The 22,507-nt window shown below is 45.7% G+C and overlaps 1 protein-coding gene across 3 annotated transcripts in view; it reads left to right on the top strand.

The window, feature by feature from the left end:
* The window catches only part of PEAK3 (PEAK family member 3), a 67,147-nt gene extending 44,842 nt beyond the window's left edge, over positions 1–22,305 (top strand). For all 3 annotated transcript variants that reach the window (XM_069649528.1, XM_069649529.1, XM_069649530.1), the window contains 2 exons: positions 2,372–3,021; positions 19,532–22,305. In XM_069649528.1, coding sequence (XP_069505629.1) covers positions 2,372–3,021; positions 19,532–20,560 — 1,679 coding nt within the window. In that variant the 3' untranslated portion in view covers positions 20,561–22,305. The remainder of the gene's footprint in view (positions 1–2,371; positions 3,022–19,531) is intronic.
* Positions 22,306–22,507: the final 202 nt, after the last annotated feature.

Raw genomic sequence — 22,507 nt, 5'->3', positions numbered from 1 at the left:
CGATTCGTGGCAGAAAAGAACAAATGCAGTGCTCATAAATCTTAATGAAATTGTGAGGAACCTGTGCTGCAGAATGGTTTGAACCATTACCTTCTATATTGATTCTTATTCGATGACTTATTGTATGTTGTGCAAGGCCTAAAGAATATTCCTTGGCAATCTAACAATAAATCCTCTAGTTCAGAAGTGGAACGGAGGATACCAAAATGCAAGTGAGAATTAAGCATTCCACTCCTGAACATCCACCCTCGGTTCTACTGTTTATACTGCACCAATCTCAGCACTGGTTTAAGGAAGGCCAGATGAGTGTACATCAAAAAAAAATGTGGGTAGATATCCCTTTACAGTTGGGTCTTTTTACTATCAGAATAAGCTGCATGCCAATGAAATGTACTGCAACCATTTTAATGAATATCTTGAAAACAATGCACTAACCAATGTTCACTGTGTATCCTACCAATTTGGAAAATTCTCCAATTTGTATTAATTGGAAAAGAAACTTGTGGAACGGCTGGATTTCCAGTGGATCCATGCAACTTGGTCAATTGAAAACAAACGAAAAGCTGCTTTCCTCTCACTTCTTTTTATGACCACATTCATAAATTCAGCATTTCAATACCTTTAAATAATCCATGAATTCAGGTTTTACATCAATTCTTCCTTCAAAATTCCGAAAAAAAGTTGACCCCCTCTATTATGTAAATACAACGGCAGTTGTCTGGAAAAGCAAAGCCAGGGAACTTGCCGAGAGGAGAAGGGTGACTGCAAGTTGACACTGAATCCATGACCTGTTGAGAAATGCAATGCCGTGTGATGCTGGGTTGAAAGCTAAGAGTTGTCTGGAAATGGCTGGTCTTGCTTCTTGTTCCAGCCTACTAGACACCGTGAAGTGGCTGGTAGGCACTGGTGTGCAGTGATAATTAGTGATCACTGGGGTGGGAGGGGCAATGAGTAAGGTATTTAAGGATACCTGCAGTGTGCCAGAGGGACCTCTGATTGCATCACTAAATGCCATCAGTTGAGGGGTGAAACTAGTTCTACACAGCAAAAGGGTCTGATCTCTGCACGCATCTTCATTGCCCATTTGTAATGGGAAAGCAAATAGATAGCCCCAGTTGTGACTAGCCTGGTTGAAAACAGGGCCTTAAAATTATCCAGTAAAGCCTGACCACGAGACATTGATATTGATATTTTATTTCTATCGCGCTTGTACACAAGTGTTTCAGAGCGCGACAAGGCAAGGGAGGGGAACAGGGGAGAACAAAACAGCAATCTTAGTAGGCCAAGTGACATTGAGAGGGGTAGGGGAAAAGTGCACGGAAGGGGGTGGAAGTGGAAAGTGCGAAACAGAGGAGAAACAGATAAATAATGATAAATAAATAAAGGCAACAAACAGTGATAATGCAGCCAGCAATTTGCAAGTGCTAGGTATAAGGCAGCAGACAGGGTAGGTCTGATAAGTGCAGGAAGAAAAAGGGAGGGCTTTATGGGTACAGATACAGACCCCAGTGCAAGGGGTGGCCCAGAGGCAGTGCGGGAGGGTGGCAGGGTGAGCAGGTACCTGGGCCCGGAGGACAGAGGGTGGCCAGGTGCACGGTGCCAAGAGAGAACAGATCAGCAGGGGAGAGGGGGAGCAAAGGCAGAAGAAAAGAGGAAAGTCTTGAGGTGCTTACGGAACCTGAGATGGTTCTCCTCAAGTTATAGAGTGGCAGGGAGGCTGTTCCAGAGGGGAGGCCCAGCCGAAGACAGAGATCTACCCCCAGCTTGTTTCTTTGAACGACATGAAGGCCGCATAGGTGGCCTCTATGTTCCAAGCAATGACATTGTAAATTGATGCTGTTCTTATGGTATATTTTTTGGCATTTATATAGTGCTCTGTATATCAATGGTATGACCTCAAAGTGCTGGTAGGTTGAACCCCCTCTGGGACTGCAGTCCAGGCCAGTTGAGAAAGTAAGGTGTCATAAGGTCCTTGGGTGCACCAGTTATGTGTGCAGCTGATGCAATTGCCTGTTGGTAGCTCCATCCTAGCATTGGGTGTGGTGGTAATGATATCAGTTGAATGTGTGCAGTCTGGAGGATGGACACCAAGACTGGGTTCTGGCTGCGTTTGGCCTGTGTAGGACACTTATGTTTGCAGCTAGGCCGGTTTGTCATGGGATGTAGCTGCGTTTTACTAGAATGATGAGGTGTTCAGGGGTAATGTTCGTATGTGCGCAGCTAGGCTGAAATTGGTCGAGGGGTGCAGCTGCACTCTAATTGTGTGTTGTTGTAGCGAGTAAGCATAGTGATATGGGAGGTGAGTGTTTGAGTGGAATCGACTATTGAAAGATGATCTGACTGAATTCTGTGTCTCTCTTTCCCACCACAGGAGATATCTGTGCTCTCAGATTGCCTTCAAAGAACCACTGTGGACTCCCGACGGCACCCTACTCCACTGGTAGCTGTGATCCATTGTCCACACCTATGCCACCACCACTGCCACCAAAACAACTCATCCGCACCCGCTCACTGCCCCTCGTGAAGCCCTGCTGTCACCAGATGTGGGCCACACAGTTTCCAGGCGCATCCTTCAGCAGCCAGCACCCCAAAAATGCAGAAAGGGGGCACAACCTCCCCAGCAGCCCTCGATGTCGTGAGAAGACAACCCACGATAGACGCCTGTGGCTTTCCAAGTGTCAAAGCCTGGATGAAGCCGCACCTGCTAGCTTCTCTTACCCGCGCCTCGACATGGAACGAATGACGTTCGCCACTCCTGACGATGAACTCTGCACCTTCTTCCAGGACCTAAAGAACCAGAAGGAAGTGCAGGACAAAGTCAGAAAGCGCCACCTGATGTCACTCCGGCATATAGCTGCCAGGCTCCAGGAGAAGCTGGTAGCTGCTGTTGGGGTGCTCCAGCCAGGGATGGCATGGGAAGACTACAGGTTTCTAGATTCAGAGCCATGCTGCCAGGCAGGAGATGCCTTGTACTACCGGGTGTGCCTTGCCACAGAACCTCAGCGCATTCTGGCAGCCAAGGTAAGGAAATACAGCTTACTGCAAGGTGGTGACTAATGTGAGAACAAATTCCTATTGCATTTTACGGCCAAGTACTCTGCTTCTAGCCTGGGGCTCACTAGTACCACCTAAGCACAGGATGTTACATGAATACTGTGCAGTAGATACAATCCTAATATCCAAACATGTCAGCAGGTATGAGCAGGTATGTTAAAATTGGCTCTGAGTCGGTGGATCCTGACTGTCGGGGGAAAGAACTACTGAGCGATCAGGTACACGTCCCACTGGTAAATGTAAGCATATTTTGCCTATTTTGTTTAATCCTGTGGTGGTACCCGTTTCTTGATTCCTTCAATGTAGGCATTTAAGGGAGTTCAAGAGATTTGCCCAGGATCAAACATTTTGCTTACTTGAGAAAGGCAGGATGAGAACTCAGATCACAAGGCTCAACAATGGACAATACAACTTACTGAAACTGACACAGAGCAGCGTGCCTTGAAACTGGACAGGTATCTGTGTAGCGGTGCACAGATGCACCACTCTCCCTTTGGTAATCCGAGTAGTAGATAGCAACGGGGTAGCAGAAGCCCATATGGGATATACAATGGCGTATCTTCTGAATGCAGTTCCACAATCTTGTCCAGTAGCTGGAAGGGAGATCTGAAAGCAGCAGCCGCGGTACAGCTTTTCTGCCAGTCGCTGGAAGACTAGGTGGTTCTATGTTACTATGGACAGGTTACATCTATGTCAGCCTTTTATGAAGGCGGTTCATGCTCCCACAGGTTGATTAACTCTTCATGGCACTATTGTCATTGAAAAGCCGGAGCATTCAGGTGCATGAAACATCTTCCCCATGGATGTTTCTGCCAATGAGTCACCAACATGCCACATACCGTGCGAGCCCCATTTTATGTCTTTCTACCCAAGGAACTCTTTTCTTGCAAACCTTATTGTGTAAATGATGTTGTCTTTGTGGTCAAGATAGTGACCCATAATGAGAGTCCATTATCCATTTTACCCTGCCTTTAACTAGCACCAGGTCTCGAAAAACCTTTAAACCCCTACTAGACCTGCAGGATGAGAAACTTAGATTATCTACTTAGCCAAAGAGAAATGTACTCGACCCATGAACTGAAGGACACCATTTCTGTTTTGTATAGAAAACGCATGGTGACGCATTGAAGAAACATGACCAGCAATCGAATTGCTGGTCGTGTTAATTAATGACAGTAAGAACTTGTGGCAGCTTGCATTCCTTAATATTACAACTTTTCAGCGCACATCCTCAAGCACAATTTTCTTGTTAACAGAAAAAAACATGGTGACACATGACACATCACAAGTACTGCCCCTCATTCTCTTAACCTTACCTGGAACATCTTACAGCTTATTCAATTGTAAGGTAGGTCACAGAAATTAAGACATCTAAGTTAAATATGCAAATGTTATTCAAATGGTCTTTCCTCATGGAAAAAAGTGCATTTTCAGAAAATGAACCATCAATGCATGAAAAATAAATCAAATCGGAAACGTTCCTGTAATTTTGATGAAATGCAGAGGTTGAGCCTCCAAGACAGATCAGTAGTTGGCCATGCCCTGTTGCAGTCTTTATATCGAATATTTTTAATAAAGAATGAACATATATCGAATATTTTATAATGAAAATTCGTATAGAGAATGCATTTAGGAGTGGGGTAAAGGGTTAAATATTTTTGGCAAACAGTTGGGTGGGTTTTTAGGGGTGGGAAACAGGGGTTTTGGGGGGGCTCCAAAAAAGAGCATTCTCTATAAAAAAAATGTCGTTATAAAATATTCGATGGAGGTTCATTCTTTATAAAATATTTTGTTATAAAGACACATAACCGACGACCACAGGGCAACGGAGTAAACGCATGTGTAAAATATCTCCTGTGTGCTCAGCTGGGACTATTGTGAACCAGATCCTTCAGTTTAGAAGCTGTGCACCCTTAAAAGGTGGTAAACAGCTGTTAAACCAAAGAATCTGTTTCAAATGAGTCCCTGCCTCGCAAAACGCCAGCTGGAGATATTTCACGCAGGCATTTATCGCTTTGCTATTGTGGTCTCGTGAATAAGCTGTAAAAATGTGCTCAACACTCATTGCAGCAGAAGAAAGAAACAGCTTTTCCTCCAAACTCAATAAAGGTAAGGCGGTTGGCGCCCACCCTGTGAGAAAAGCTGGCAATGCCATTCACCTGCGTGTAGCATCGACTTCCGCCCTAGCATGAGTACAGTGCTTTGTCACAAGTTTACTGCGTCCAACTGCTGTATTTAAGAGGAGTTGTGGTTCCCTCACTCCCACTGCCCAGGATCATGCCGGCATGTGCCTGTACTCAGCCCCCACCTTGTCTGTTTCACTACCAAACATTTCACACTGACCCCCCCCCCCTCTTGTCACGGGTGGCAAAGCAAAGCTCTACAGAGGTCTGAGGTCAGAGAGGGTGTCTGGGTAGGCCGGGGTCCAAGCGGGCAAAGGTGCCAGGGATGCTCTGCACATCAGTGGCTCAGGATGACTGCCACCAGTGACGGTTTGCAGGGCAGCAACAGTGACACTGACAACACGAGCCCGTTCATGCGCGCATGGCTCCCATGTTGCTGATTGTCTATTGGCTGAGCACGCCCGCTATGTTTCTCAGAAGACATGCATACAGGTAATGCATGGGAGGAGCCAAAAGAGGGCCAGTGATATACCCTAACACACAGGTTACAACTTTCGTCATGCAGTGCAGACCGCTTCGTTTCTAGTGGTTTGCAAGGCTGCATTTAATTGCGAAAGCCATCACCCTGCAGCGGGCCGCAAAATGCAATATGGCAGCTGCACATGGCCTGTGGCCATATGCTGTGCACTAGCTAACTTCGGCATAAAATATTCCCGGCTAAAAAACTGATCTGGATACTGGGCTATGTACATTTTCAATTAAATCTTAAAAAATATGTATTTGTATATAATTCATGGTTGTGACATTTGCCCTAATTGCAGGTTTGGAAAACAGTTATTTCTGAATGACCATAATAGAACATTGAAATGTTGTGTGCACTGCAGACAGTCTTTTATGTATTTATTTATTTATTTATATGGCGCCGAAAGCCCGCGGGCATCGGGGCGCAATTAGAAGACAGAGACAACACATAGATACGTTTCAGACAAGACACTTGGCTTGAGCCAAACAAAGGAGGACCATCTGGCTGACTTAGGGTGGCTGTGTTCATTTGAACAGATATGTTTTCAGATTTTTTCTGAAAGTGAGGTGGTTGGGCTCTAGTCTCAAATTCAATGCTAGGCTGTTCCGATTTGTAGCTGCACAGATAGGGAAGGCTCTGCCAGTCGTTATCATTACATCAAATGCACTTGAAGCAAAATATTGATTGAAAGCAAGCATCCGAGGTGTACTTGCCAGCAAGTAGAGTACCATAAGCATTGGCTAATACTAGTGGGCAAGTCGATTTTGAGAGGCCAGAGCACTACTATGTTCCTGGTGCTCTTCTTCAAGTCCTTATTTCAGGCAGGCCAGGCGGCCCTGCTTCTCCCCGGTGGCAGCCAGCATTTTCAATAACTTTCACTGCAGCCATGCCAGAACTCAAAAATAGCTCGCTGTACCCAGCTAAGCTTGGAAGACACCTGTTTCATTTCACCTTAGTGGGCACCGCTTTTTCACCTCGGGTCCATGGCCTGTCTTCTCTGGGTCTCTATTCACTACATAAGGGTCTTGCCCATCCTCAGATAGCCACTGCATGATCAGATATGGGCCTCATCACGACTTGGGCAATGTGCACTAAAAATGTGGCAGTAATAGCGTTACTGCTGCATTGCCGTACCGCCCAATCATAAGTTGGAGGATTCTCCGCCAGCACTGAGCTAGAGGTAAATCTGCTGAATTTCCACCCGTTTTTGGCACAATCACTGCAGCGAAATTACCGCTGCAGTAATTGCGCTAAAAAGGCTCCATTGAGGATAATGGACTCCATAAAAATGGGGACTTACACCACCACTGCCACTTGTAATCCAGTGGTATTACTCCGGGCCAAGTGGTGGTAACGGTAATTGTGTGGAGCAGTATTCCAGCAGATTTACTGCCGGGATACCACCCAACTCGTGATGAGGCCCACAGTACTCAACCAACATGAAGCACCAACTTTTCTGTAGCTGCTCTAGCTGGTCACCTAGCAACCACCAATGTGTCACAAATCAATATCTCACTATAGCATAGGTCAAGAGTGCATCACGTGCTCCCACGAGTGAAGTTGCCTCCACTACCATACTTGCTTCTTCCCAGCACCCATGCTAACCTTTCCACCGCTGGCCCAAGCTGGTCACATCTCACACTCTTCCACAAAAGCACGCATTGCTCCCAACTACTATGATCCTTGAATACAAATAGGTGAATCCAATCAACCAAATCTAGATTAAGCATTCACATCTGCTCTGCAATACCCACGAACCTATCTCATCCCATTGAGCACAACCTATATCATGCAACTAAACCAACTGCATTCAGCCAACACTAGCCACCTAAACCTCACCTGCCAACCCTATCTCACAACCATCAATCTTTAGAAACAGAGCGACCTAGGAAAACAAATCAAGGCAACCACTCAACACAAATACATTTCAATAAATGATTGAATGTCATGGAACCAAGGCCAACCTGTATGACCCTTTATACCCCACCCTGCCAAATCGGGCAAACGTTATTATCTTTAATGAAAGCATCGAAGCAGCCTCGCCCAGTCTTGCAAATCACGCATCCTCTCCCAAAAGACACTGCACCCCACAACATCCAAGCCACACAGTCAAAGAAAGATCATCTCATCCAACCAAAGGCATTTGATTAATACTAGAACAGTGACCACTCGAATTAAACCACCGCCAAAGCAATCTCACTTTAGTCATCCTTCCACTGAAAGTACTTAACAAACCTATGCATCCTGTTATTAGACCCAGCCATCTTATCTCAATAGTGTAACCAGGGGCACTGGAAGGCTGGCATTACTCCTAAGCTCAAAGGTCTCTCTCTCCAGCCCCATTTACTCCAATTTCTTACTATACGTGCATTGAAATCATCCTTGAACCTGCCCTTCTATCCTGGTCCTTCCCACCCATTGGCCACATAAATCTTTTATACTAACATATCACCTGCTAACCCAGAAGAAAACATAAATGAGGCGTGGTGGCGGCGGCACCAAGGCACACAGAGACATGCAGGCAGACATACAGTACACAGCAAACCCACATGCCTGCTTCCGCGCAATGCATTATGAAACTCTAACCTCCCAGGGAAGCATACACCAAAAGTCTGTCCCACCTAAAACAGCGTGGAAGGCCCGGCTGGACTCTCCCCCACTTTTGGCTGGAGGACCCTTTGATTGTGGAGCATAACTCGGGCGTTTGAAGTTTTATTAAACAAACGTCAGCCACCGTTCATTAGTGGCGGACAGAAAAATAAATGCCCAAATTAAATGGCGCCAGGACTTGGGGTTTCTTTGTCATGCTAAGGTTTTATTTGTAAGCGTCTCCCATGGCTTGTTATCTTGTTATTTTGGGGGCATTGCTGGTGATGATAGGTATTTTGTTGTTCAGCTGAGCCATTATGTCCTTGTGTCTGATTGCCGGCATTGCCCCTTGCTGTCATTCTGTCTGTCACGGTCAGATTCAAGAGTGGGCCAGCACCAGGATGAGGGAAGCTGCTTCTTTCTGGGAATTACAAATCCTCGTTCCTGAAGCGAGGCTCTGGCAGACTTTGGGCTTTGGCTAACGCCATTGAGGTACGGTACGAGATGAGTTTTGTACGATTGGACTGATAAAAAAAGGTCCGACCGTACAAAACGACCGAAAAATGCTACCACAAAGTTCGAACCTTTGGTGGTAGCATTGCACACCTGCAAAAAAAATTCAGCAAAAGAAAACATTATGTTTTCGGGAACTACAGTTCCCATCATTCCTTCACCCATGAGCCCCATGACCCTTCATCACGCTTCCTCATAAATTTCACGTCTGCACGCAGCGAGACCTTTTTTTTGTGTCGCCCATACAGATAATCCAGGTGTTTCCACCGGAACCAACATCAAGAAGTGCAAAAGGAAGCTGGACCACTGCTGCACCCCAGAGCTACAAAAGATATCAAAAAAGGAAAGCATCAAAGGAAGGGTGTACCTTGTGTCCAAAGACAAACAACCTGCTCCCGGGCTCATACTTGCCTACGTGCCCTTAACTAAAGCTTGACTTTTTGTCGTAAACTAGCAAAAGGGCTATTTAATAGCAAGGCACAGAGGCTTCCTGTTATGCAAATTAACATCTGAGAAACCACAACCAAGGAAACATGTTCAACTCTCTTGCAGTAGAAAGTGTGGAAAACATTCTCATTTGCCCAGACAGCCGCTTTAAGAATATCCTCCAAATCTGCCCCTGGTCTGTAAGCTATAGAAACCATGGTACCAATTGCAGAGTAAGCCCCAGAGGAAGAAAGATCAACCCCTCCCTGGGCCATGGCCCACCTGACCCACCTAGCCAGACTAAGGGGCAACACTGGGCTATGAGGTTCCCTGAATGAAACAAAAAGTGGAGAAAAAGAAGATCGCAAGGGCGCTGTCATTACCTCAGAATATTTAAGATAGCGCAGCACACATAATTTATTTATTTTGTACAGAGAGGAACAATTCTGTTTTGATCACAAAAGAACGTACAATAGATTAAAAAAAAAAGATTTGAAGAAAATGCAGGGAGCTTCTCACAATGTGGTGAGTTTGAGGGACATTCTGACCAGATTGTGTGGGGAGTACGTGGAACAGTCATCGGGGTTAAGACATCGGTAGAAATACATAGATTAAGGACAACCAATATTAGACATTTTTTAGTGCAGGTAGGTGGTCTGGCCAGCTATGTTAGGGATGTGACCATGATGGATGAAGTGCAAGAGTAGTGGCAGTAGAAAGTGAGGGACAAAGGCAGGGTAGAGGCAAGGGAATACTGTTAACTAGAAGGCAGATGAGAAGTAGTTTAAGAGGGTAACTCAGAGGCGAGCAGGTAGGCTTTTAGTTTGGTTTTGAACAAATTGGTGTGGACTGTTTCTCGGATGTCGGGGGAAAGAGAATTCCATGCAAGTGGAGCAAGAAGAGAGAAAGAGTGGATTCAAAAGGAAGCACAGGGGGTAAGGTGCCACAAAGGGTAGTCAAGGAGGCAGAGCAGAGATTACGAGAAGATTTGTAGAGTTGGATAGATGAGGAGAGATACAGTGGTGCCTTTCCGTGGGAAGATTGGTGAACCAGGAGAAGAAACTTAAATCTGGCCCTGTTTTGCATCGTCAGCAGAGGATAGAATGTAGGAGGAGGGAGTGTGAGGAAGGTCAGGAGAGAGTCTCTGATTTTGGAAATGTTTGCAGCAAAGTATTCAGCTCGTTCATTATCTGTGAGAATGGAGTTGATAGTCCTAGGATTAGAAGGAATGAGTTTAGGGTGTCTTGTAGCTGGCGAGGATGGTTGGAATAAGAGTCAATGAGGGTGCAGTAGAAATCTGTTTTTGCTCTATCAAGAGAGGACTTGAGAGAGTTCAGGGCAGATAGATAGAGTTTCAGGTCCTCCTGAGAGTTGGAATGCCTCCATTTGTGCAGCAGCCAATGCATGTCTGTGTGGAGAGAGCATATTCATGGGTTGACCCATGGCTGAGGATGCTGAGACTTAGGGCTAAAGTAAGCAGTGGGAAGTGAGAAAAGAATGAGTCATATAGTAGTAATTGGAAGCTGAAGAAGGCAGTGTTGGTGGAAGAGGCATTGGGTGTGAAGGAGGAGAGTGAGCACTGTCAGAGAGAAATGGAGGCATGGCAGAAGGTTTATATTTCCTTTTCGTAATAGGTGAGGCAAGTGGCGAGGAGAGGTGAGAGGGTGGAAATGAGATGGTGGTGGAAACCATGGAGTGACCATATAGGAATGGTGTGACAGTAGTATTAGTGGCTGAGAAAGAGGTAGAGATGTGCAAGTGTTATCACCGGTGTGGGTAGGCAGGTTATGGGCAGAGTGGTCACTAAGAAAAGACTGAAGTTGAGATTTCTGAGAAGCCGTTGGAGTGGGAATGTTAAACTCACCTAAGAGCATGAGGTGATTTTTTAGTGGAAAGGGAACCAAGGAGTTGCCCAAGTTCATCAAAAAATGTTCCAGCGGAGCCAGAAGGGCGATAGATGGCGATGATGTGAACCGAGTGAGGCAGAGACATTGTCGAGATGGTGAATTCAAAAGAGGTATGACATGACGTGGCATTGGAGATTTATGGGGGGGCATTGAGGCGGGAAGAGAGTTGGTGTCGACACCTCCACCTCTGCCAGTCAGATGAGGAGAGTGAATGACGGATAGTTTAGAGTCATGTAGGGCTACCAGGGTGGCAGTGTCAGATGGAGAAATTCAGGTTTCAGTTATAGAAAGGAGGCCTAGGGGAGGAGTGCTGGCATGAAAGTAGTCAGTGGTAGAGGAAGTGTTGTTGCATACAGGCTGAGCATTCCAGAATGCAATGTTCACTAGATGCTGTAAGGAAGAGTAGAGAAGTTGAGTCTGGGAGGAAGAGAGGTGAGGAGGATAGGTGTTAGGGGGTTGCCAGTCAAAGGTTCGAATCTAAAGGATGAACAGGTCAAAGGATCGACACCAAAGGGTCGACAGGTCAAAGGATCGAATTTGTTGGTTTTTTTCACAGATTTTCTTTTTTTTTTGGGGGGGGGGAATCCCCCCTCCAACCCTCCAAACCCCCTTTTTTTTCCAAAAACCACTTTTTTTCCCCTTAACGGAAACCTAAAAAAATATTAATAATTTAAAAAAAAAATTCGATCCTTTGACCTGTCGACCCTTTGGTGTCGATCCTTTGACCTGTCGACCCTTTAGATTCGATCCTTTGACTAGACACCGTGTTAGGGGATGCATGGTTAGCTCATCTGCTTTGTTTGTTGGAAGTAGGAGGTGCAAGAGAGATGGAGTAGTGGGAGTTTTGAGATGTGAGTTTTATGATAGGAAAGGAGGAAGTTGTAGCATGATTGTAGAAAGCATAGGGAGAGGTGAGTAGGAAGAGCAGCAGGACCAGCAGGAGTGAATGCATTAGTACTGCAGTGTGGAGAGACAGCACAGTCATTAGCATACTATGAGCACTCACAGGTGTAACAGGGAGGAAGGCAAAAGCAAAGGCTCATAGGCAAAGAGGCCAAGAGGCTGGTCAACGGCTGGTCTTCACCATTCTCTGTTCCATTCTTCACTGGGACACCCCTAGCAAGTTCAAAAGTGATGACACATGCTCTTGTCACCAGATTGACTAGTCCATCTCTGATTTTGTCCCTGGTGTTGCTGGGATGAGGCTATGGGCCCCATTACACGGTAGGCGGTGGACCAAGGTGCTAATAGCACCTTGGCCCATGCCGGTAAAATACTGGCACCGCCTTGGTGGAAAGGGGAATTACCGCCCTATTCCAAGGTTGGTGGGGCGGTAATTCCCCCTTCCACCATTGCCCTTCCCCATTCCCATTTTTGCCCCATAGGGCATAATGGGAATGGGGAAGGTGCTAATTACGGTACCACAAATTTGCGGTGCCGTAATTAGCACCAAGGTCCATTAGCGGGTTGGTTTTTAACGCCTGCTAAAAGCAGGCGTTAAAGTACCAACCCGCTAAGGGACCTCGTAGTAAGGCGGTAAGGGTTAACGGTCACCGGTACCATTACCGGTGACCGTTAACCCTTACCGCCTTCCGTGTAATGAGGCCCAATGTCTTCTGAATTGATGTTCCCAGAGTAGTGACTTGTGGCATTCGGCTGGAGTGTGGGTCGACTCGTGATGGCCCAGGAAAAGATGTCATCGATCAAAGATGGACACTTGAAGTGAAGTCACCGATCCAAGATGGCCACACGAAGTGATGTCACTGATACAAGATGGCTGCCAGAAGTGATGTCACAGTTACAGAAGTTATTTTAATCTGGAAGAGTCCAGAAAGGCAGGGTAGTCAATAAACCTAGAGCCCACCTTAGTGCACTGGAAAATGGAAAAACAGATGGCTCCCAGGGAAAAAGATTAACCTTTAAGGTCCAAAGCCCTCGCCTCAGAAATTCTCTGAAAATCAACAAGGCACAACATGTCATCAATTTTGCAGACAACACTTCTAAGAAGGGATCAGAGTTGTCCAGTCAGTCCCAGGAAAGAGAAATAACCAGATTAACATCCCACCTAATTGTATACCTAGGTTGGGGTGGATACCTAAACTGCAACCCCACAACAGCCTACACACCAATACCTGTTGTCCCATTGTAAGACTTTCTGCCAATGCTGAGCAGAAATAGCAGATCTGTATACATTGACCGAACAATAGGAACTAGAGAGAGCAATTTCACCAGTAATGTTTACCAATTTACCATAGGGGGCCATATTGGGATCCAAGTTCCTTAGCAAACACCAGCAAATCCAACAGTTTCAGATAGCACCATACAGTTTCCTAGTACCCGGAGCCCAGGAGTTACAGGAAAACTTCAACAATCTCCAAAAGTCGCTGGACTGCAAGGGAAAGCCTGAAACGTTCAAGCCACTAATCTCGGGGAATGCTCTGTGATTGCAGGTTGTGGTCTCTGTTCTGTATCAGAGAGTAGCCAGGGAAGTTTGGGGAGAGGTAGCGGAAAGATGGTGCTCCATTCCAAACCCATTAGATGCCGTGATTGGGCAAGCCAAAGGGGCCTTATCAGGACTATGGACGGTTGGTGTGCCTGCATCTGCATAAAAACCCTTTTAATAAGTGAAAAGGGTGGGAAAGAGAAAAGCAAGTCTTGCTCGCAGACCTGGAAACAAGCATCTGTTGCTTAAGCGTCGTGTTCCAGCCTCTAGCTGAGAAGACAGGGTTGTTGGGTGTTCAGCTTAGAGGCAAAAAGATCCATCCCCATTGGTCGCTGAAGCTGTTGAAGACCTTAATAGACTGGCCTTAGCAGATGCCAGCCACAGTCATCTTTTAGGTGCCTGGAGCAGCAATCCGCCACAGAATTGTCTCTGCCAGGCAGAAACTCTGTGTGGACCATGATATTCGGTGGGTGTACAATATTCCAAATAGGTCCTTGCCAGACAGATAATCCAAATATTTTGAACGTAAACCTACAAACCTGTTTATATAACAAACCAGTTCCATGTTGTCCATACACATCATTAGAGAACAGTGGGCCCTGTTTTTTGCAAATCATCTAATTGCAAAGGAGTCAGTTAACATCTTTAAACAATTGGTGTGCGTACAGTCGACTACGTTGGGAGACCATGATTCTCCAGTCAAGATCCTGCCACCTCTGACAGCCCAGCCACCTAGGCTGGCATCTGACTCTAATTGCAGAACATGGGAAGAACCAAAAATCGCACTTCTGTTCCAAGCCTCCATTTGGATTAGCCATCAGCAAATTTTCTCTTTTGCTTCACAGTTCAGGAAAACCAGATCAACGTTGTTTCTAGCCTGTTACAGGCTTTGTATCTTCAGTCTCTGAAGACCACTGTAATACAGAGGGCCTGGAATAAGGACCTCAATAGAGCATAAAAGGAGACTTGTCACCCCGGTCAGATGCTGGATGGAGAGAAAAGGGTGATTCAAGGCGAAGCATAACTTTCTTTTGATGGTTTTTATTTTTGCTTGAGGTACATGGAGTGATGCATTCCATGGAACCCTAGAAACGGCATCCATTGGGATGACAACATACCTGATTTTTCCTGATTTACTATGAACACCAGCCCCCGAAGTAGATTAGGGCCGTCCAAAGATGTGTCAACACCAAACTGCTGGATTGGGTCGTAATCGGTATGTCATTGAGGTAGATTGATAGGCAGATCCCTTGCTTGGGAAGGGTTTCTGCCAATGGTTTCAACAACTTGGTGAAACACCATGGAGTCGAAGAGAGGCCAAACCGAGGCCAAGTGAACTGGATGCATTTCCTGGCCCAGAGAAACTGCAGAAAACGGATATGGATTCAAAATGGCTGGTATGCAACTTTGAGGTCCTACTGGACCATTCAATCAACTAGTTGGAGCACCTAAACGGTCTCCATCCTGAAGTGATGGTACACCGAAACTTTGCTGAGTTATCTTAAATTGATAACGCGGTTTAACACTTTGCCCTTCTTCCAGATGATACACAGACTGCTGATAAAGCCTGAAAGAGAGGGCGAGTTAAGATTTCTTGAGGTTATGATTCTCAGACCTAACCAAGAAAACTGAATCCTTCTTGGAAAGGTATGTTGAAAGGACATGGAGGTGAAAGTCTCACACAAGAATCTTTTGTTATCTTTTCCCAATTGTGCATTTTGATAGGAAAAAACAGGGAAGGGAACTGAATTGAAAGTCTTTCTGAATAAGTGCCCCACCTGGAGGGACCGCCTCTATAGAATAGACCCTTCTATTGGAAGAAAGTGAGTTGTTCCATGACTGGTCCAAGCAAATTCTCTGGGTAAAACCCTATCAGCGTAGAAGATTTTCTTCAAAGTAGATTGAGCCTGAGCCAACTAGGAGAAAGTAGATGATTTCTCTTACATAATCATACCCAAAGTGTGTGAAGTTGTGTCTGACGTGGCCCCCAATTTAGGGTTTATTTTCAGTGGGGGGCCTTCATGTCTTTTGGAAGCTAGAGAGGCATTAGTATCACCCAAAAAGCATCTCTTGATCAATTGTCGAGCCATGCATCTTGTCTCTTATCAATGTATCTAAAAATATTTGCGAGAAGCCAAAAAGTGTCTAATATCTTATACTGGCAGGAATACCAAGCCTGGTCCACACCTTTTGCAGGATATTACCCAAATTTGGCCAGGAACATTGCCATCGCTGGGCAATATATAGATCACCTTCTCTCTCACCACCAGTGAACCAAATAGATTAAAAGCAACTCTTATCTTTTAACACTATGGAAACACTTGAGAAATGGACATTACAGACAGTCCCAAAATGCCAAAGAAAATCGCAGTACGCTTCTTCCAACAGAGCTTGTTTTTACGCAAAGTAGCTCATATTTTGCACCAGAAACAAGTATGGTGTTATTTCAGGAGTATCTTTATAAATTGTATTATGATCATTGAAAAAGTGCCACTTTCAAACAACAACAATTCTCACATGAGCAGGTGGCAACAGTGGGTATTTCAGGTTTCGATCCCATAACAGCTTCTTCGCGCCATTAACATTGTGTCTCTGTTTCTGTGGTGCAACACTGTAGTCTGGATAGAACGATAGTCTAGTCCCTTTCTATATAATGTGACCATGACCTCTTGCAGCTGGCAGAACCCATATCTTGCCTTGGTACCAAACACATCTCATGATAATAAGTCTTAGTGCGGCAAAAGGAATTGGCCGCCACGATGGGATGAGGTGTACTCTGTCTAGCACCAGGCCGCGTAGTTCCTCAGTGTCCGACAGATAAGAGACAAATTCCTCGAGGAACTTTTCCAAGCCTTCTTTCTCTGTGCCCTCCGAAAGGCCCAAAGGCATATGTTATTGCGGCATGAGCAATCTTCCAAATCGGTCCCTTTATATTGAAGTTCAACATAATTGCCTTTTAATGATGCAATATCTCGCGAAGTATGAGAAAGGGAATCCTCCACTGTTGATACGCGTTATTCTACCTCAGTGACTCTCTCTGTCCATTTTTCCATATCCTGCCCGATGATTGCAACACTCAGAGATAAAGTATCAATTTGGCTGGAAAAGGGTTTATTGCCATCAATAATTAGTTGAGTTTGCCAATCGGAGAGCTACCGAAGGAGGATTACGTTCCCTTTGCTGTAGTTGCTTCATTCTCAATATTCAAATACTGTGGTGTGCCTTTCAGCACGAAACTGAATTGCGTATGTGTTTCCATTTGCCGTGAGTTTCTTATATGTCGGTCTCACCGACATCTTAAATATATACTTAATGCCCTGTAATGGAGATCAAACTCAATGAAAATCTATCGGCACTTACTACAGGATGGCCACCAGATTGCATGCAATGGCAACTTTACGTTTCTATTGATGGAAGCAGTTCATGCCGGAGTCTCACACTCTCATCCACATCCAATTCCCCCCACAGACTCCGCTGCGTCTGCACAACCACTGCAGCCTCACCAGCAAAGAGAAGATCGGCCTGCCTCAAAAGGGGACAGACGCCTATTAAAGAAGCTGTGTTACACCGGTTCTACGTTATTTCGCCGCAATATTTTTCATTGCGGGTTTTTTCATCGCTGTTTTTTTTCTGAAAGCTCATCGTTTTTTTTTTATTTTTTATTTTTTTATTGCCTTACACCCACAACCATATATTTAATTTTTTAACCCCCCCAAAAAACGAGGTTTTTTTCGAAATAAAAACGGTGATGAAAAAACACGCGATGAAAAATACCGCAGTGAAATCCGTGTATATCGTTACACCAAGGAAAAAGATTATCTGAGGCTGTCTCTATGTCAGCAGAGGTCTACTTGCCCCATTCACACTATAATTGGTGATTGGTTGCCACTGAATGATAAAAGTGCGGTTGGGCAATGGTTTACACATGCTTCTGGACGTTATAGGCTAGATCTTGACAAGTGGCGTTCTTTCAGACTGTTTTTCTCTGTAGAGTGTCACTCGGTAGGGCTGTCACCTTTCACCTCCCGTATTTAATCATGCTATGGAACCATTGGCTGCGGCCATTAGGCAAGAGACAGATATCAGGGGGTTGTGCATTGCTAGGTAGGACGTTCAGGCGCTGCTTCCGGCAGGCAGTAGAATTGTTTTGGAGGAGAGCCCAGTTGTTGCAAGGATCTATCTACTGGAGTTCATCCAGAAGTACTCTGCTTTTCAGGCCATAGTACACATAATCGGGTGAAGTCTCAGGCTTTTGAAGGGGTCTGGTGATGACCTCACAGAGTTGGCGATAAAGCCGGTGCAAATGTGAGGAAGCTGAAGCCTGTTTTTTTGATTATGGTACTGTGCAATATTAAGATTGCCAATATGAGATGAGAAAGGATTAACCTGACCCCAGTGGCCAAGATCAATACTTTGAAAATGCGCCTTGTCTCAAAATTCTTTATGGCCTACAGGTTTTTCCTTTATCTCTTCTGAAAAGGGGTGTGGACTGGATGGAGCATTTGTTAAAGACTTTCATTGGGGAGAGGGAAAATGTTTCCAACTTCCAGATTGGATGATGTGAAGGAAAGTGGGGAATGTGGGATTTGGGTTCCCTAACATTCAGGATTACCACCGAACACTCATTCTAAGGGTTCTATGTGTTAATATCCCCACAAAAATATCGCCATACAAAAATATCACCATATTTTTGTGGCGATATTAAGGCATGGAACCTGCGGGGAACACCCCCACACACCCCACATTATTTTCAAAGGAGAGGGGGACACCCCTGCAACCCCTGCTCCCAAGAACCGCAAAAATTATCCCCCCCAAAAAATATCGCCTCTGGCCGTTCCAGACGAGCATATATACAGCGATATTTTTGGTGGGGATAATATGTAGTGATACCAATTTGAGGGACTCTAGACATTGGCTGATGCTAGGGGGTCATATTCTCTCTGAAGGTTGTCATTAGCGTTCTGTATCAGCATGATCAGCTAATATCTATGGATAGACAGGCAACCTTCATTGGCCAGCTCTCTACGCCTGGTGTACTCCACGGCCAAGAATTCATGGTCAGGATTTTCTTAAGAGATGCAAATGCTTTGGGACTGTGAAAGGCTTAGAGAGTCTCGGATCAATGTGTTAGGGTCAAATGATTTGGTACTGACCGGTGACCTTCCTATGACCGCTGAGATGGTCTTACTGCATTTTCATGACCGGTTGTGTACACCAGGTAAGGCCTGAGATTAAGGATCACATGGGTGGGATGGTCGTCAAAAGTGAGTTTTGGGGTTTGTGGAAGTGTGGACTGAGTCCACCGGCTAAAATATGGATTGAGGCGTTGTCGCTGCAATCGGGGTTGAGGAAGGACGATGACTTGGATGTGTCTGATAAAGTTTGGGGGCCAGTTGTGCGTGTGACTGGGTCGGTGGTTGTGGGCTATCGGCCTGCAGTGTTCACTATTCATATTGATGGGCTGGATCGTGCTGGTCTTACTCTTGTTCTTCTCCCACATCCCTTTGTCTTTCTCAAATGCACCCTCTTTCCAGCATGTGTCGGTTTCCCAAAAGGAAAGTGCTTAAAAGGCTGAATACCTCTTGGTTTCATTCTGTGCTTTTTGTAATTAACTTGATGCTATATCTAACATGGCATGTATTATTCTGTTGAAGTTGTTTGCTGACTTTCTTGAATGAAGCATTGATAATATTACACACCGAGCCGAAACACCATCTCACCATGCTGCTCAAAGTAGCCTCCACAGGCTAACTCATTTATGCAGGTCAAAGAGCCCTCTCGCTCACTCAACCAAAACCACACATCATTCACAGGATTCTCCCAACACCTAGGAGAGATGGTCTTATAATCTAAACATTGTATTTTGTTCGTTTTGCATTTACTGCACTCTTAACGTTTTAGTTGGCCTACCATCTCTAGCCCTAAGAGACTGACTCTATTGTGTTGTTTTTAGGTCCACAAGATTAATGGCATGTCAGACGCCCCCCGTTTGGATCCGGTTGGACTTGCCCTACAGAGAACGATCCCACCTCATTTCAACATCCAGGAACTGGGCGATTGCTTCACTGGAGATGTTCCACTGGAACCGTTCTTGCCATCTGAGAGAGGGATCTCCTGGGCATCTGGTAACAGGACCTCCCGCCTCGCTCAAATAGCACTGACTACTCAGCTCCCTTGCAAGACCCTGGCCGATTATCTGAAGGAATTTCATGACATTCACACGTCAGAGCCCAGTCACTACGAGCGTCTTGCGTGCCTCCTCCTTCTGCAGCTTTGTAATGGTCTGCAGCACCTCAAGGTGCTGGGCATCACACACTGCGACCTGCGCCCAGAGAACCTACTGATAGTTGAAGGCCAACAGGCCACACACAACTTTCCCATAAAGCTGCACCTTCCCCGGCTTGTTATCAGCAACTTCTCCAAAGCCAAGCACAGGATGGCATCAGCGTTTCCTTCCTCTAAGACCACATCTCCTGAGCAGGCACGGCTGGCACCAGAGCTCCTTTCCAACATACAGTACAAGAAGGTCGATGAATTCCAGATGGGCATCTTGATCTATGAGGTTCTGCACCAGGCAAACCCCTTCCAGGAGTCCTCCAGTCTCCTGGGAGTAGACTACAGCACTGCAGACCTTCCAGCAATATCCGCACTGTCTCCTTACTCCCAGGGCCTTCAGCGGCTGGCCGCCTTACTACTCCACGCAGATCCCAGGGGAAGAATGTCCATATGCCAGGCCAAAACCATCCTGCAAGTCTTGCTGTGGGGACCGAGTCGGGATCTCTTCCGGGGGCAGGCCCTCGGGTCAGCGTTGCTGCAGAACTGGATAGAGGTGAAGCGGGCCCTGCTGATACTGGCGTATGCTGAGCAAATGCTGAATACAGAGGTCGCCAGGGCACTGGAGGAGTGGCTGTGCTGTCAGTATTTTACAGAAATTACAGATGATGAGGTGCTCTACGCAACGCGGATATTGTACATTTTATAAACCCTGCAGAGCGCTCTTTGCTTATGAATAGGGGGTGAAGAGGAAACATCTGGCAGCCATTTTACAATGCATTATACTCTGTCTTTTTGTATTAACCCCTTTACTTTCCACACCCCTCTGCAAACACATGTTGGTCTACTGCCCAAATAAAAAAGTGGAAACTACTGTCCCTTCCAGGACCTATCAGGATACCACTTTTCTCTGTATAAATAAAATGAAATGGTTGTTTAGTCCTGATGTCAGTAGGTCCCAGTTCTTATTCCCCCTTTCTCTTGGCCATTGGCAGTAATTGCTTCCTGAGGTGCCCTACTAGTCACGCTCAGTCTTATTACATGTTATTCAGCGAGCCATAAGACATTTCCGTTTTGGCCAAAATGGAAATCATATCATCCTTTCTGACATTCGACATTCCTATTACCAGCTATTCCATGTCAAAGTGGTCCTGAAATTCCCTCCCTTATTTTTTCACTGGCATACTGGCACACCCTCAGTTTCCATGTCAAAGAGAACCTCACACACCAAACATTCCCATACAGTTTGAGTGGCCACTGCCTAGCTATGCCTGTCTATGCCATGAAGCAAAGCCCCACGATGGCATGGAGCCTTCATGCTTGCCTTTTACGTGTAACTAAATCCCTACACCAAGACTCTCATGACCCACCCCACCACACAGACACATGCACACAAATACTTGGACCTTCTGTTTCATCAAAGACCTCATCCACAACATGTCTTTGTCAAGCGGCACTGATATTTGTGCTCCTGGGTCATTGAGACCGATAAATCCTCTTTCAAGGTCTAGCACACCATTCACCCATATCCAGGATTTGTACTCCATGTTTCTCCCTAACTATCTGCCCTTGTGCCACAATACCCAACGTGTTTATGCCATGCCACTCCCAACCCACATCTAACAATACCTGGCCTTTCTATCTCAATGGGGTTAGAAAAACAACATGTCTATGTCGGGCATCATCCAAGCGCAGGCTGTCACTGATATGATATGACATGGTAGGTTATTTATAATGCGCTTAATACCCAGATGTTTCTAAGCGCGGACCCAGGGATCGGACCTGTGGTGCTCCGTGTCCACTTGCTTTCAAGGCAAGCACCTTGCCCCTGAGCTACCCTCCCAATACCTGAGACCAATGTTTTCCTTACTATATCACCCTTGTCTGATGCTTCCTGGTGTCTGGAGTGGACCAGGCACTTCTGTGTCATGAACCACCTTATTACCTTCTCGCACAGAAACACACATGCATACACACGCATGCACGCACGCACGCACGCACGCACGCACGCACATGCGCACACATACATGCATCCATATTATTACCTTGAAGCAGCTTTAAAACCGTGCTCCCTTTCTGCCATGCTGCATCCACACCTGACATGCTCTGGTGACCCGCCAAGCAGGTATCATTGGCGGATTTCTCCTGTGCCGACTGCAGTTTGAGAGTGAATGGAATGGACACATGATCAGTTGCTTAACCCATGTCCATGAAGAAGAAGGGGTGGGATCCCTGGGGCACACCTGAGATGGCTGCACCATCAACCTAGCTAGAGAACAATTGTCCATCCCATCAAGGGGCATGCCCATAAATACTGGGAGGGTAACAGGGAGGTCCAGACATAGGGTTCTTCTGCCCCTGTCGGGGAATTCACCTGGTCTCCTATTATTAATTGCACTGCTGCACTGTCTGTCATATTATCCAGCAAAACCCAAATAAAGATGTATAATCAGTGTCGTTGTGGACTTCCTGGATGCACATCTAACTTTTAAAGGTTCTTCATACTTGAATTGGAACATGGTAACATGTTATCTGCTCTAATATGCACACATTCCATATTCAAAACCTTCTATATTTTTGGATTATCAATAGGGCTCAGGGAGCATATTTGTCAAACTCAAACCACCACATTAGATTTCAGCTGAAACATAAAGTT

This window comes from Ambystoma mexicanum, chromosome 1p (genome assembly GCF_040938575.1).
Source record: "Ambystoma mexicanum isolate Mex_15411 chromosome 1p, UKY_AmexF1_1, whole genome shotgun sequence".
NCBI classification, from domain to species: domain Eukaryota; kingdom Metazoa; phylum Chordata; class Amphibia; order Caudata; family Ambystomatidae; genus Ambystoma; species Ambystoma mexicanum.
The sequence above is the reverse complement of the archived record's forward strand: the minus strand, read 5'-3'. Positions and strand labels throughout refer to the sequence as shown.